General features: G+C 36.4%; 1 protein-coding gene across 1 annotated transcript in view; it reads right to left on the reverse strand.

Moving 5' to 3' along the window:
• Positions 1 to 1,070: 1,070 nt before the first annotated feature.
• ATG5 (autophagy related 5) overlaps positions 1,071 to 14,185 on the reverse strand; it is a 78,531-nt gene continuing 65,416 nt past the window's right edge. The window contains exon 8 of the mRNA XM_075087378.1: positions 1,071 to 2,081. Coding sequence (XP_074943479.1) covers positions 1,945 to 2,081 — 137 coding nt within the window. The 3' untranslated portion in view covers positions 1,071 to 1,944. The remainder of the gene's footprint in view (positions 2,082 to 14,185) is intronic.

Consider the following 14,185-nt stretch of genomic DNA (forward strand, 5'->3'; position numbering starts at 1 on the left):
AAAAGTTTTTTTTTTTTTAAATACGAAGACTCTAAGAAATATTTGCTTTATCCATTGGCAGGACTTTGAAGTTCTCCAGAACATTTAGATGTGTCTGCCTAAAGAAGTTTAGAAATGCCAATCCAACACTGTAACACAAATTCCAAACAGAACTGGAAATTAGAATAACTCAACCAAATCATCCCACTATAAGAATATTATATTTCAAATCTGCATAAATACAGCTCAGCATGGTTTGTTTTGTTTTAAAAATTCTTTGAGACCCACAGAATACAGCATAGGTTTACTTCACTACTACCTTTTCCCTTTTATTTCCTTAATGCTATTTCCTCATTTACATTTAAAACACTGCCTAATTTGTCTACTGACTTTTTCCTGCCCTTAGGGGCTTTTTTTAGCCTCAATTCTATCCTCACCCAAGGAGATCCTTCCCCTCTTGCTTCTTAAAGAGGTTTTTGTTTGTGTGATTGATTTTCATTTTCTTCTTTTTCCAGATACAGGTAAGTACCCTACCATAAAGGGAGCACAGAACAAAGCAGAATGGGAACAGCGCTGGGAGTTACCGGGACATTTGCAAGCCAAGACTTAGAGTAGGAACTTCCACAGCTACCATTTTTGAAAGAAAAATGTTATGCTTTCTTTATAGTCGATAATATTTGACATATTTGATAATACGTCTACTATGAACATAGCCTTGTGCCACCAACAGCCACAAACTGCAGACAAAGCAATACAGCACACAGTTTGATGAATTCAGCGTAACACAGAAAAATGGTAGAGTCCTAGTAGCAGCTGCAGTGGTAACAAACATTTAGAACCAAAGCGATCCAATAACCTAAAAATACATCTGCTAAACTAAGGAAAAATCTGTGCAATGAGATTAGAAGCTTCCAAACTTCAGACTGATTGCTCAGGGACCACAGTAGAAAACTAAACTCAGATGTAAGGAATTATTAGCTTGGAAAAGCCTCAGCTTTCCAAAATTCAGAATTGTTAAAAAGCAATACATCTGTTCATCATTCTGTGATTTAACTGTTTTCTAGTGTATGGGAATAAACAGCAGGATACAATCGTTTGCAACATCCGTTTACTTTTTTTTTTAAACTTTTTAACCTAAATTAAGAAAATATTCTTACAGAAAAAAAGAATTCAGATGAGCACAAAGAAATTCCATGACAAATCCTGAGACAAATTATCCTACATCATTGCTAGTCTATGAAAACTGGTTTGAATAATAAACATACTGGAGTATTCAGTGACAGCATACAAATTAAAAGTATTTGTAAATTATTAAGCTGTGCATGTTTTCAAGTGACAAAACATGCTCATGGGTTCACTTTAAAATCTCTCACTGCTGTTATCAAAGTTAAAAGATCATTTGCATACCAATACACATACTGTAAACATGGACTTCTCATTAAGGAAAGATGGGTTTACAGTAATTTGATCTTTTACAAAAAGCTATTTGTAACTGAATCTCTCAGTGTCTAACTTTCTAGAAAATTAAACCAATGTTTCCACTCTCAAAGTTGAAACACTACCACTTTAGGAAACAGCCCTGTTTATTTGTTAATCAGAAATACAATCAAGTGGCATATTTCCATTTGCTCTTCAGCTGACAGTTTCAGCTTCATTATATTTTACAAGAAAACAGCAGACTTGCAGAGGTCCTGTAAATTCTTTCATATCGCAACTGATTTAATTACAGTGGTGAAGAAAAGCAGCGATGATGCAAAATAAGATCAGCCGAATTGCCCTTATCTGATGATAGGATCTCTCTTCCTGTTTGGCTTGCAACAGTGAGGGCTTCTTGTTTTGTTTCGGTTTTTTGTTGGTTTTTTTTCTGGTCAGGCTGCCTCTGTGTCAAGACTGACAGAAGCAAGAAGTTGACATGCCCTTGTAATTCCAGCTTGAGTATGATCCTCATACCAATACAGTTGAGTTTCAATCAGTAGGTCGGGGAATGATACTAATGTGGAGAAAATTATCTGGATAGCTCATATGTTCACTTAGCCACTGTATGGGCGTTTCCAGCATTGGCTCAATTCCATGAATCATCACTTGAGTCTTCTGCTCTCCATCTAATTCAAAGAAAGAGAGAAACCACTAGTATACCATTCAAAGTTCACAGAAAGATTAAACATTTACTTATACTTAATTTACAGTACATTTAATTGGTGTTACAGAGTTTAACATTTAACAGAACAAAAAAAGCAGGAAATATTGGTATGGAAAAAGCTGAGATTTCTATCATCTAAACCAGAAACTTTGAGCTGAAATTAATTCCAAGAGAAAATCGGGTTAAAATGAAACTTAATGAAAGTGCCACTCTCTTTTATTAGTTGCAAGTTTTTTTGTTTTGTTTTGTTTTTTTTCACCTACAGTGATCACAGCTTGGTGTCAACACAGTTAAAGCATATCCATCTCACCTGGCTATAAGCCATATGAATTTTACACAGATCACGCTTAAGATGTTGAGCTTCCTAAAATATAGCAATAAAGTTGTATTCTTAATACTGTGATTGCCTGAAAGAGCTGGACTATGTGTAATATGTCACACATATAATACATGTAATATTCCTGAACTACTTTTGTTTTGCTAAGAATAATTTGCTTAAGTCTCTAGCAATATTTCAGTTACTCAGAAGGCTGAGTTGGCACCAGCTTTTTCCTCACTAGGTTTCATCTCTTGGAAAAGCTAAGTTAGCAAATGGTTCCCAGTATGACAAGAATATTTTCTAAGAATATTTCAATTCTTTTTATTTATACTTGTCCCAGAGGATGCCAGTACTTTGATCCTTTGATCCAAATGATGGGAACCAGCTAAAGCAACTGACTTAACTGTCATGAAATTAACTAAAAAAAACCCCAAAAATGAAAACTTATTTCAGAGCCTTGAGATGAGAAGAGCATCTGAAATACGCTCCAATTAATGGTTCAGGGGAAAAAAAAAAGCAGGCAGTGACCTTTTACTGTTTTTATACCATACTTTGGCATTCTCACATAGACCTACCACAGTGAAATCCACATTCGGTGCTCAAAAATATCACTGCCTTCTCTAACTGGCATTTTATTCCCCCCCTCCAACTGTCTATACTACAGAACAAACCTCCGTGCTGCCCAAGAGTTGCATGGAAGAGAGCAGAATCTAGAAGTGAAGGTACCATTACTGGCTCTTTCATTCAGCTCCCCCAGTTGTAGCATAATTCCTATTTTATAATATAGATAAAATCTTACTTGTTTGATAACCAAAATGATGTAACAGCTGCCTGAAGAAGTTGGTATTATAACCATGTATCGACGCCAGCACAGGCTCAGTTAGACTAGGAAGTATCATCCTTGAATATGCTGTTGACTTTATGCTAGTAATAATTCTTCCTACAGAATCAGACAGTTATGTGTGGCTAAAAGCATTATACATTAGTTACATGTTACATACGTATGGTATCATATTCTGTACAAGTTCTTGATAAAGTCTATAAAGCTTGATTCTCTAAATGGCATCTTATACCCACGACCAGACCAAATTAAACAAACAATTGCTGGTTTCTGGTTTTGTTGCAGACAGGTCAGAAGAATGCAGCACATAATTTAAAACTAAACTTCTGATATTTCCAACCAAAGTAGGTATTTATTGGACTGAAACATTAGCAGTCAGATTGTCAAGAGTATAAACTCCAGAAGAAAATCTCAGAAACCAAGTTTTTACACTGAGAAATTAAGGAACATGTAAATGTTTTTTTAATATTAAAGTAACCCCCAAATATAAGTATTTAACACTTTCAAATTAAAATCTATCTATGGTATTCCATAAATTTGCCACCAAGTTGGTGACATTTATTTACATTTTGTAATATTATTAAGTTTTCAGAAACAACTAATTTGCATACACATGGCAGAATGCTGTTTCAGCATTAGTACTGTGATAGCCACCTATATCCAGGTGACTCTTCATAGCAAAAATGCACAAAAAATAGATTAAAGCTTTAGAATCTCAGTATCGTTTTCTTGTCATTGCGGGAAAGGCTTATATGAGATAAACACTTTCTTCGGCTCTTTAACTGTGTGACAGAACATTTTTGGATGTGTGTGCATGTGCGTACTAACTTGATGCTCTTGCTTAAAAGTGAAATGCACTTAGTCTGGGTGTCCCCATTCCCTGCTCCTACCCAACTCTGTCCCTGCCTTATACAAATCTTTTATTCTGTTCCTCAGCAACTGAGAAAGTCTCAGAGGTCAATGAAGAATTTACAGTTTAATTAAAGCCTAAATCTCTGCATTAGCATTGTTTGTGCTTTAGTATTATCTCTGACAAAGCATCACTTCTCCTTCATTCCTTTTCCCCTTGAGGCTTGACTGAAGAGATCTTATCTACTAATTCTGTATTTACTGTAGCCTTCTTTCACAAAATCCATTGTTTTTAGCATTCTTCCCTCCTTTTGTTACTAGGGACCATAAACTCTCACTTAAGTCACATTTACCCAAACTTTCCTCAACTTCCATGTTTTCAGTAACTTCCCCATTCTGAGTCATGTAGAGCCCTCTCCTATAGATGGCTCCTCTGCTTTATGTAGCAAAAAGTTGTCAACAGCAAATATACTATGAAAATTACTGGAAAATATTCTTGTTTCTTAGCTAAGTCATATCCACCATTACCACTGTGATCTGGGTTCTAGATTATTTGCTAGCTACCACAAAAACTTCATCTACCTGCTTTATAGATATAATAGATTTAAATAATATTTTTCCTCCCATTATTGTTCGTATTCTTAAGAGTTGTAGCTTATTTTGTATGCATCTTGACACACCAAGTGCTGTACTCTTCTTCCCCACCCCATACTCTATGACAGTAAAAAGTATTTTTTAGACTGACAAAATGCCTCTATAAAAGTGTAGAAGTTGCTAAACACAACATATATTTAAATGAGTGGTGTAAGATGTAAATGACTTAGAGAAGATTAATGCCATTCTATGTCATTGGACAAGGCCTATAAAAATTAGGACAAATAACTGCTCGTCTGTAGTGCACAGGGTCCAGGCCCAATATCATAATTACTGTCAACACCCATTTTACAGTATTCAGTAATGTAGTAGATAAACAGGATTTCCTCAAAAGGTGAGGTCACCTCACCTTTTTTTTTCCTTTTAAAATCATGATAGAACTGAGCTACATGTTAGGTATCATCATATGACCTAAAGATAGTTTCTTTTACTTTGTTGCAAATTAATCTCAGGAAGAAGACAAAGTAGAAATATCAGAAAAATAAAAGCATAGCAATACAGGTTTCGTAGGATGATTTTACAATGTGTGTACAGAGTAACTATTTACTTAAAATCAGAGTACTTTTATATTACTGAAGCAATGCACAAATAATAAGTAGTGTTTTGGCATTTACAAAAAAACCTCAAAACCAATTAAGTGATCTATCAGAGTGGTTGTCTGGGATTAAACGACTTGACTTTGCTTTTCTTGTGGAAATCCATGAACACAGAAGGCACTATAGCACCTGAAAGTCTCTAGTGATAAGCACAGATTATAAAGCTTTTTGTTAAAACAATATTCTGTCTCCAGAAGGCAAACAACTATGCTTACATGTTGTGTACCAAGACATTTTTGAGACATTTCAGATCACTTAATTTCAACACTAACTCAGCCTAATAAATCATACCATATAAAGTCAGAAGAGTTTTCCAACTCTGTACAGAAAACGGAGAGAAACAGGCAGCTCTGAAGTGAAGGGTCTAAGAAGAGGTCTGCTTCTCTATCATCTATAAGGTGCCTCAGTGTTCCTGATCTGGAAACCACCTTGATTCAGGCAAAGAAAGTATCAGCAAAGGACTCTCCTTTGCAGATAGGCATCTGCTGGAAGGAAGCAGGAGATAGCAGCTCTTGCATCTCACAGTCCTTGAGGCAGAGCTTCATAGCCCTTCTCAGTCTCAGGCAGCTTGAGCCCACTCTTCTCTCCTTCAAGGGGAATGCCCTCACTACTATGATATTTGCTGTTGCTAATCCCAAGCTTCCTCTAAAACCCCTCAATGTTCAAGAATCAGTGAGAAACAGAGAAAGAACACAGAAGAGAAAATCTGTAGTCTTCAGAGAAGGCAGGAAGATCTGCAATGTCATGGTATCACATAGTAAATTCTTCTCGGTCCTTAAGCTATAAGTTATTGCTTGCAAAGTAAACCACTCAGTATTAGGAAACAAAATTATTTAATGATCGTTACACATACCCTGATGCAATCTAAATATATTTTTCTACTGAATTATCTTTTTATTTAGAAAGGAAGAATTAAAGATGGAGGGGAAAAAAAAAGATTGTTTTTGAGATAGATTCAAGCGCCTACGAGCAGAATAGTGAAAGGGCACTACTTCTGGCAAATGGATGTATTTCAGCCATTTTCCCCTCAGATTAGCACCCCAACACTCACCAATGCTGCAGCTGCGTTCTCCCTTTCACCTACACAAAATCGGTTTCTCTAGCCAGACTACATCTGCGATGCACTGCTTAAAATTCTTTAGTGGGATAAAATACCTCCCCTTCTGATTTGTGGCCTCTAGCAATCACCTGTCAGGGCAATTTAGCTGACTTAAATTCTTTCACTGATAGACAATACAAGATATTCAGGATTTAGCAAAAGTGTCCCTGGAGTACTTCAATTAGAACCCTGCGTATGCAAGTCCTCTTCATAGTAAGTCCCAGAACCTGCCTGTGGTCATCAAAATGGACAATACAGAAACTACAGCTTCTTACTCAGGGCAGCACCACTTACAAAAATTGTCTTTAAAACCCTAAGAAGGGGAAATAAAGCCCTGTGCTCCAAACTAGGAGCAAACAATGTACTTCTTGCATGATACAAGGGCACGGGACTACATTGGACAAGGATACTAAAAAATGTAATGAGTAAATATAACCAAGGAAAGTGTCATGCAGTGGCAGCCTTATCAATAATGTAACAGAACTAGTTTCCAGCTTTTTCAGCTGTGAAGTGGGCCATAAACATTTGCTTGCTTATCTTCAGAATATGTTCTGCATTAGATGATACTAAAGGTACTCCTGAGAATAGGTTATATCACACTGTAGGAAAACTCGTCTTGGGTCAGCCTTACAATGAGCAGAATTCTCCCTCTGTGGCTGCGGTGTGGCTGCTTTCCTTTCCATGCCTCCTGCTATTCAGATTACCAGGCGGACAGGCCTTTAGGTGCATGTACCTTGAAGCAGCCATAGCGCTCCTTGACAGCATGTGCTCAGCAGCTGCTGCCTCGGACATCTCTGAATCTGAAGACACACACAAACTTCACCAGGAGGATTTTCATCTACCTCTTTATGATCTCTTAGGAAATTACTTACAGATACATAGCTTTCAGTAACGTGCTTCACATGGAGGTGCACCCGCTAAGTTTGTTACTGACAGATATTGCTGACTCAATTTTTAACGCCCAAAGCCAAAGCTGGGTGGGTCCCTGGCAAACAAAGGTGAAAATTTCCCTCTTGAAAGCTAGACTTCTGGTCTAGCACAGAGGACCACATATGAAACTAAGTGTAATTATTTACAAAAGAGTACACTATATTAGCAAGCAAATTCAAAGAGTGTGCTCTAACCTGTAACCACAGGTGGTGAGAAAAAACTGGACAGCGGTTGAAGTTATCCTTCCCCTTCTCTAGGCACCTCAGGTTGGATATTCTAGGACATCCAGAGAAGAGACAGCCCCAGACAAGCCTCAATCTAAAGAAGTAGTACTCAAGTGACTTCTGCACCAGTAGTAGAATATAAATAAAAAAGCATTTGATGAACATACTTCACTTTTTTCACTTTTAAGTAGGTAACATCCCTAAAAAAGAAAAAAAACCCTCAATATTGTCAGTAATGGTTCAGTTTGATACAGGGACATTTCAACTGCTAGCACTGAAACTGATGCATAGCATCTAGCTCTTCAACAGCAACCTGTCCAAAACTGAAACCAGCTCCAATGTCCGATATTAAAACTGACAATGACTGGATACCATTTACAACAAAACAAGCTTCACAATTATTTTCATTGCACGTGCTACAAAAATCACATCTGCTCCTAAAATATTGAGAAACTTAAAAATTAAGCTAAGGGGTATTTATGAACATTTTCACATCACTTTTGTAATATTTACTTTAGCCAGATAACATATCTTTTATGGCAAAATATTTCTTTGCTCAGTGAGCAAGCTTAGCTACAGAATTAATTCAACCTATCTATAAATCAAATAATCATGCTTTGCTTTTCTAAAGTATCTTTAAAAAAATATTAGAAGTTAAAACACATTATTTCAGGCTTTTCCATTCATAAACTCAAATCTAACTGGAATATTTTTGCAATTAGTTTCTAGCATGTGAGTGTAACAGCAACTGAAGTATAGAAATATGGCGAGATGTTCAGATTCCACAGTAATGATGACCTCAATATAAGGGTCTCAAAGAGAAAACCAAACTTGTATTTTAAACAAATCTTACCTACTCAGCCGAGTACTAACAGGTGCTCAATACCTATGCAATTTTGTGAGAAGTACATACAAAGAAAGTTGAGCTTTGTGAAATCTCTTGACCAAATGATCACTTACTCTTTGAATGAACTCAGCACAAGTACTTAAGAGAGTGAAGACTTAAGTTCTCTTTACTGATACAAAATTTTGTATTGAAGAAATGATAGCTTCAAGGTCTAAGGTTACTACACATTCTATTGAGCAGGGGATTTTTTTAGTTAAAATTTTTAAACCAGGAATAAAGTCTTAGTATGAGTTTTCAGAAGCTCCCCACAAGCCTATTTCAGCCATCATATACCAGGCTTTCCTTGCTTTTCTGTGAATTCCACCTTATTGCAACAAGGACCCTGCTCGTCACAGTAGCAGGCTCCATTGCTAGAAGTGACTCATTTTCCACAGCAATCTTTACATACTTTTTGCCTCACTATAATCACACATAAACTACCAAAATCCTTACTCCCTTCCTCTCCCCTAATTTGGAATAATTAGCAGTTTAAACAGAAACATAGATGATACATTGGATCACAATCAGCAAGCTATGCTGTTCAGTATCCTCTGACCAAGAGCAAGAACACAAAATTCTGCAAAGCTGACTCTAAAATAGCCTAGCCACAACAAAAGGTTCCTCTTACCTCAAAAATTTAGAGGCCTATGTATGACATGAAAGCACATGATGAACTTTTCCTTCCTGCCTACATATCCCACCAGCCCTGGGAAAAGCCACTGATGCTGATTTCAGGTGAAGAACTCACACACAGAAATACATGGTCAATGCATCATTCAAAATAAGTCTTTTTCCTCAAAATGATTCTGTATCTGGAATAAACACTGTTGCAACACAAGATGTGGTTTAGAGAATAAGAACTTCACTTCCTGGGTATAACACAACTGCCCAATATGAATCTAAATTAACAATCAGGTAGATCTGGTTAGCTGCCAGCAACAAGAGAGCATCTCTCACTTTAACCGCTGGTAGTAACATGAGTTCAGTTGCTCAAACTGAACATAGGTTCTCAGCTCTGGATATTCTTGATAATTACACAGGTATCCCAGAGAGCTTTTAACCATGGCAAGTTCCTGGCATCAAAGACAACTAATGGTAAATAAAATCTACAACTTTGTATTTAGTTTAAAAATATCTTTTAAAAGGAAAGTTAATTTTTAATAAGTTTACTGAACGATTGCTTCCTTTGCTTAAAAAAAATCAAAATAATGAGTTAGAAAAGATAGATCAAGTTCTCCAAAATAAACAGTTCAAAATGTCAGTCTCTCTCCTTCCTGGAGTGTTTTGTCATTCATATTAAGTGTCTCAGTTTCACCCTTACAGCACCTTGATGCCATCTTACCAAAGCCCCTCATAAGAACTACTGCTTCTTAGTCCAAAATGCCATGAAAGAACTAGATCTGTATCAACCTCAGTGAATTCTGTTCTTGTAAGCTACTTGACTACAAAAGCCTAACTCCAGGCAAGATATCAAGTATTCCTCCATTGCGACACTGTCATGAAGTCCATATTCACTGATTTAGCTTTAATTACTGCTGTATTTCTTTACATGGTTTTGACACAGGTCAGTTGGCTGATCTCTGCACGACCTTCTCGTGGCACGATCTTCTCATGGCATAATCATCTCCTACCTGAGTTTAGACATTTGTGAATTAAAGGAGAGGAAAAAGCTTCTTTGTCACAGTTCTTCGTATGATTAGATTCCCTGGATTATATTCCAACTCAGTCCTAGCTTTCTCTAACACCAAAACGAAAGCAGATGAATATGCAACATTATAATCTACAGAAGTATCATTAAATACTGATATAAAATGAAATATTTGGCATCACCCCTATTCATCATTTTCGTCCCCATGCAATTTTTCCTCTCTTCGTCTACCTCAAGTCTATCCTCAGGTCAGATAGCCACATTGCTGAAACATAATAAAAATGTGGATTAAACTAATCACCACAAGCAAAAGTTTATTACACATTGGAGCAGCATATGAGAACTGGGGTTACACTTCTAATCTCATAGCAGCCAGAAAGTATGTAAACAAACTAGAAAACCTTTTTTTCTATTCCACTGAAAAAGTTTTTAAGAGAAAGTGAATTTGGCCTCCAACACCGGTAAGTCCAGGTTGCCTGAGCAGACCATTTTTAACAATTCTCCATGCAGTCCAAAACAGTTAGCACTGACAGTAATGCCATCTAAGTCAACCAAGGGGATTTTTCCTTCTGTAAAGGCAGCTCATGTAGCTTAATGGAAATGAAAGCTTTACTTAACTAAACTTTGGTTTGGTTTTTTTTTTTTTTAATTTTTTATTTTTGTATATTTAATAGAAGCTTTTTAATGGGGTGGTTGTATTAAGTCCTAAACTAATTTATGACAGAACCCTAAAATGCTTTTCTTAAACATCTAACATTTTAGTAGTTAAAAGGTTTTAGAACACCTTACAATGACTCAACCTGAGATGCTTCCCATCAAACATCTAGCTTCAGGCAGGAAAAAAAAAAATTTATATGATGTAACTCCCAGGACATATTCTTATACCTCTTCTTCCTTAGCATCAGTGCCTTAGGCTCAGCCCTGAACCAGCAATAAAGCTGTCCTAGTTTATAAAAGACTGGGGTTAGCAACTGACATGTATAAAACAATTTTCTGCAATCCATTTAAGTTTGGCTATGCACATGTGAACAAAGTGGCAAAGTTCAACGCAAATCATGCTGCTGTTCCATGTAACCAGCAAGCACATGATACATTTATATATACAAGGAACGGGGAAGGTGTGTGTTAAAAGATAAGCACTTGAATGCATGAGAAATTGAGCCCAACTCATCCATGATATGTTCTCCATTGTTGAGAGAGCGCTAAATCACTTTTAGGAGTTGTGTAGCTTTTTTAAACAGCAGGCAGCTTGACTTACAGTTAAGTTAACCCTTTCATATGCTATGCCCTTAATTAGATTTGATGTTTCCCTTCTAAACTGTGTACAACCAACCTTCAGAAATTAAGGCTCGCTCTGTACAGCTAGGGACCTAAATGCGATCAATATGGTTCTTGGGCGGGGGGGGAAGAAACATTTGAGAGATTTTTCGCTATAAAGATTGGTATAAAGCAAACCAATTTGCTGTAAAAGACCTCTTGTGGCTAATAGTTTGTGAGAACTTTTATAATGTCATTGTTTTCCAAATACTGTTATGCCAAACAATTAAATAGCAAATTCTCTATACAATAATATTATATATTCCCTATGCATATGCACATTCATACAGTTTTAAAGGTTTTTAATGGCATTCCTGAACTTTCAACCTCTATTTTACCTCATTTTCAAGTTACTATAATTCACATCATGCCTGCAAATATTCTTCAATTCTAATGGCCGTCCATCTTTTATAATGAACTTTTCAGCTAATCAAATGACGAACTATTCTTATCAAGGCAAAGCAAAGAAGGATTACTGTTGCTCTGAAATCATTGTCAATACAGAGGAGACCAGCACATTTACTTGTTTTCATTAAGCCATAATGCTAATTGTTAGTTTACCTGCCCAGTTTAATAAATTAAAAAGTGGACACTTGGACATAATTACAGTTTAAAAGTATTTGCCTGAAAAGCGATAAGTGACATCTACACTTCAAAGGCTTAATGGTTGCTATTTCATGTTTTGTACCTTCCCCCATTTAGCTGGAGAAAAATAAACTGGTTTTGCCTTTTAAATGCTACTTCCAGCAATATTATTATGATGTTTAACAAAATAAACAACTTCACAAGCAAACTATAAATGAAAATGGAGATGAGATATTCAATTAGTCCCAACGCATGGACAGTTTTGTTCCATGTCTGACAAATTCTCCCATCTCTGCTAAGTTGATCAGTAAAAACTTGGCTAATTGAATCCATCGATGTGAAAAACCACAGGCTCAAGTCTGTACTGCATACATCAAGCTGAAGGATTTCTGCTTCAGCCATGGCGGTAATAGTCAGTGGGGTCAGGTCAAAGAGGGTTAAAGTGAGTCAGGATATAGCCAAAGGAATACATCAAACACTGATTTTAAAAGGGCAATTAATCTTAGACAGAAATGCTTCCTGGGGAATGAGATCTCAATCTTAAGAGCACACTACATGATGTAGCAGTAAAAATGTACATATACAAGCTTAGAGAGCTTTCATCCTGTGATCACAAACAGAAGGGGAGTGCTGTTTATCAGAGAAATACAAACCCTTGCTAAAATACTTACATTAGCTTCTTCCGGGCCCTTAATCATTGAAAAATAATTCTTTAATGAGCAGACAATAGAGTTTGCATACATGAAATATCTTTTTCTATACAGGTAGTGCAAGTTCTTTCGAACAGCTAGTAGATTCAAGTATTTAGAGACCTCTACCGCAGTAATATTAAATAATTTAGTCTTGAAAAATTCAGGAAAGAGTGGATACAGGAGTAACGGAATACCTAAAGGGCAGTAACTTTAAAAAGATAGTAATAAAATAGATACCCTCCCCCCACCAAACAGCTACCTTTTCAGGTCAGAAGTAAATTTTCATCACAAGTTCATTTTTTTCCATTCCAAAATACCAAGAGAGTTAGCTTCAAAGCTAATAATTATACAATCTTTATGTTTAAAGAGAGTTTGTCTAGTAACTTTTTTTTAATTTTAGAGTTCAGAAAGTATTTTTTCCACTTAACAGCAGAAAAGTAGATCCATAAAACTTATAATGCATACATATAGCATTTACAAACAGATTTTGATAAGTTAATATCATTAATTAGTTACCAATATTTCTAGGAATGATTAGCTATGCAGAAAATACACTGCAGGTACATAGCTCTGAACTGAGTTACAGCTAATTTTGCTGTATTAGTTTGCAGTTAGGTGGCTTTGCAACGACCCTTCTATCTGAGGATACTGCTCCTCAACATCAAAAGTGGCAGAATGGCATCTGTGTGTGTATCTGGTCCGTACATCTGCTTAAATTGCCAGTGAGTAACAGTTTGCTTAAGATACTGGACTTAGCAAAGTTTCCCAACGTGTAGACACCTGATACATTTTGCCATTGTAAGTGTGGTGATGGAGATCAGGAAAAAGGCCAAGGAGCACAAGAGGCATTCAAATCTTCAGTGACTATAGCACCTCTGTGCACATAGGCCGCTGCATAAAAATGGCTTTGACATAAGGAAAGGTTTTACCTCTAATTTCTTACAAATATTCTCCAAATTGCTACAGGTGCCAAATAAGACAGAAAGTATGAAAATCTCTTGTTAAAATGAGGTATTCAAGAAGGGGACAACTACTATCAGCATGTGTTGCTGAATCCTTAGAGAAGAGAGCAGGATACAGTAAATAGTATTTATTAGTGGATTACTCTTTACATTATTGGTAAGACTGCTATTTTTCTCCTAATTATTTTCTGTAGGTCCTTTAGTTTTGCAGGTTTTTTTCAGACCTGTACAATCTTTATCTCCTGGGAAAATCATGTTATGCCTATATGCATCAAGGCAGACTAGAACAAGACTGCAAGAGAGAAGCAAGGAAGACAGGAATGATTTCACTCAGCCCTCCCACTAAAGATACCTCTATACCTTTAAATTACATTATATACTGTAGCTCATAAAACAGACCAGAAACCACTCTCTGGACCTCAGGGCAAGTGCCAGAGAACAGCTCATGACTATTCAGCTAAGTT

Source organism: Phalacrocorax aristotelis, chromosome 3, assembly GCF_949628215.1.
Source record: "Phalacrocorax aristotelis chromosome 3, bGulAri2.1, whole genome shotgun sequence".
Taxonomy (NCBI): domain Eukaryota; kingdom Metazoa; phylum Chordata; class Aves; order Suliformes; family Phalacrocoracidae; genus Phalacrocorax; species Phalacrocorax aristotelis.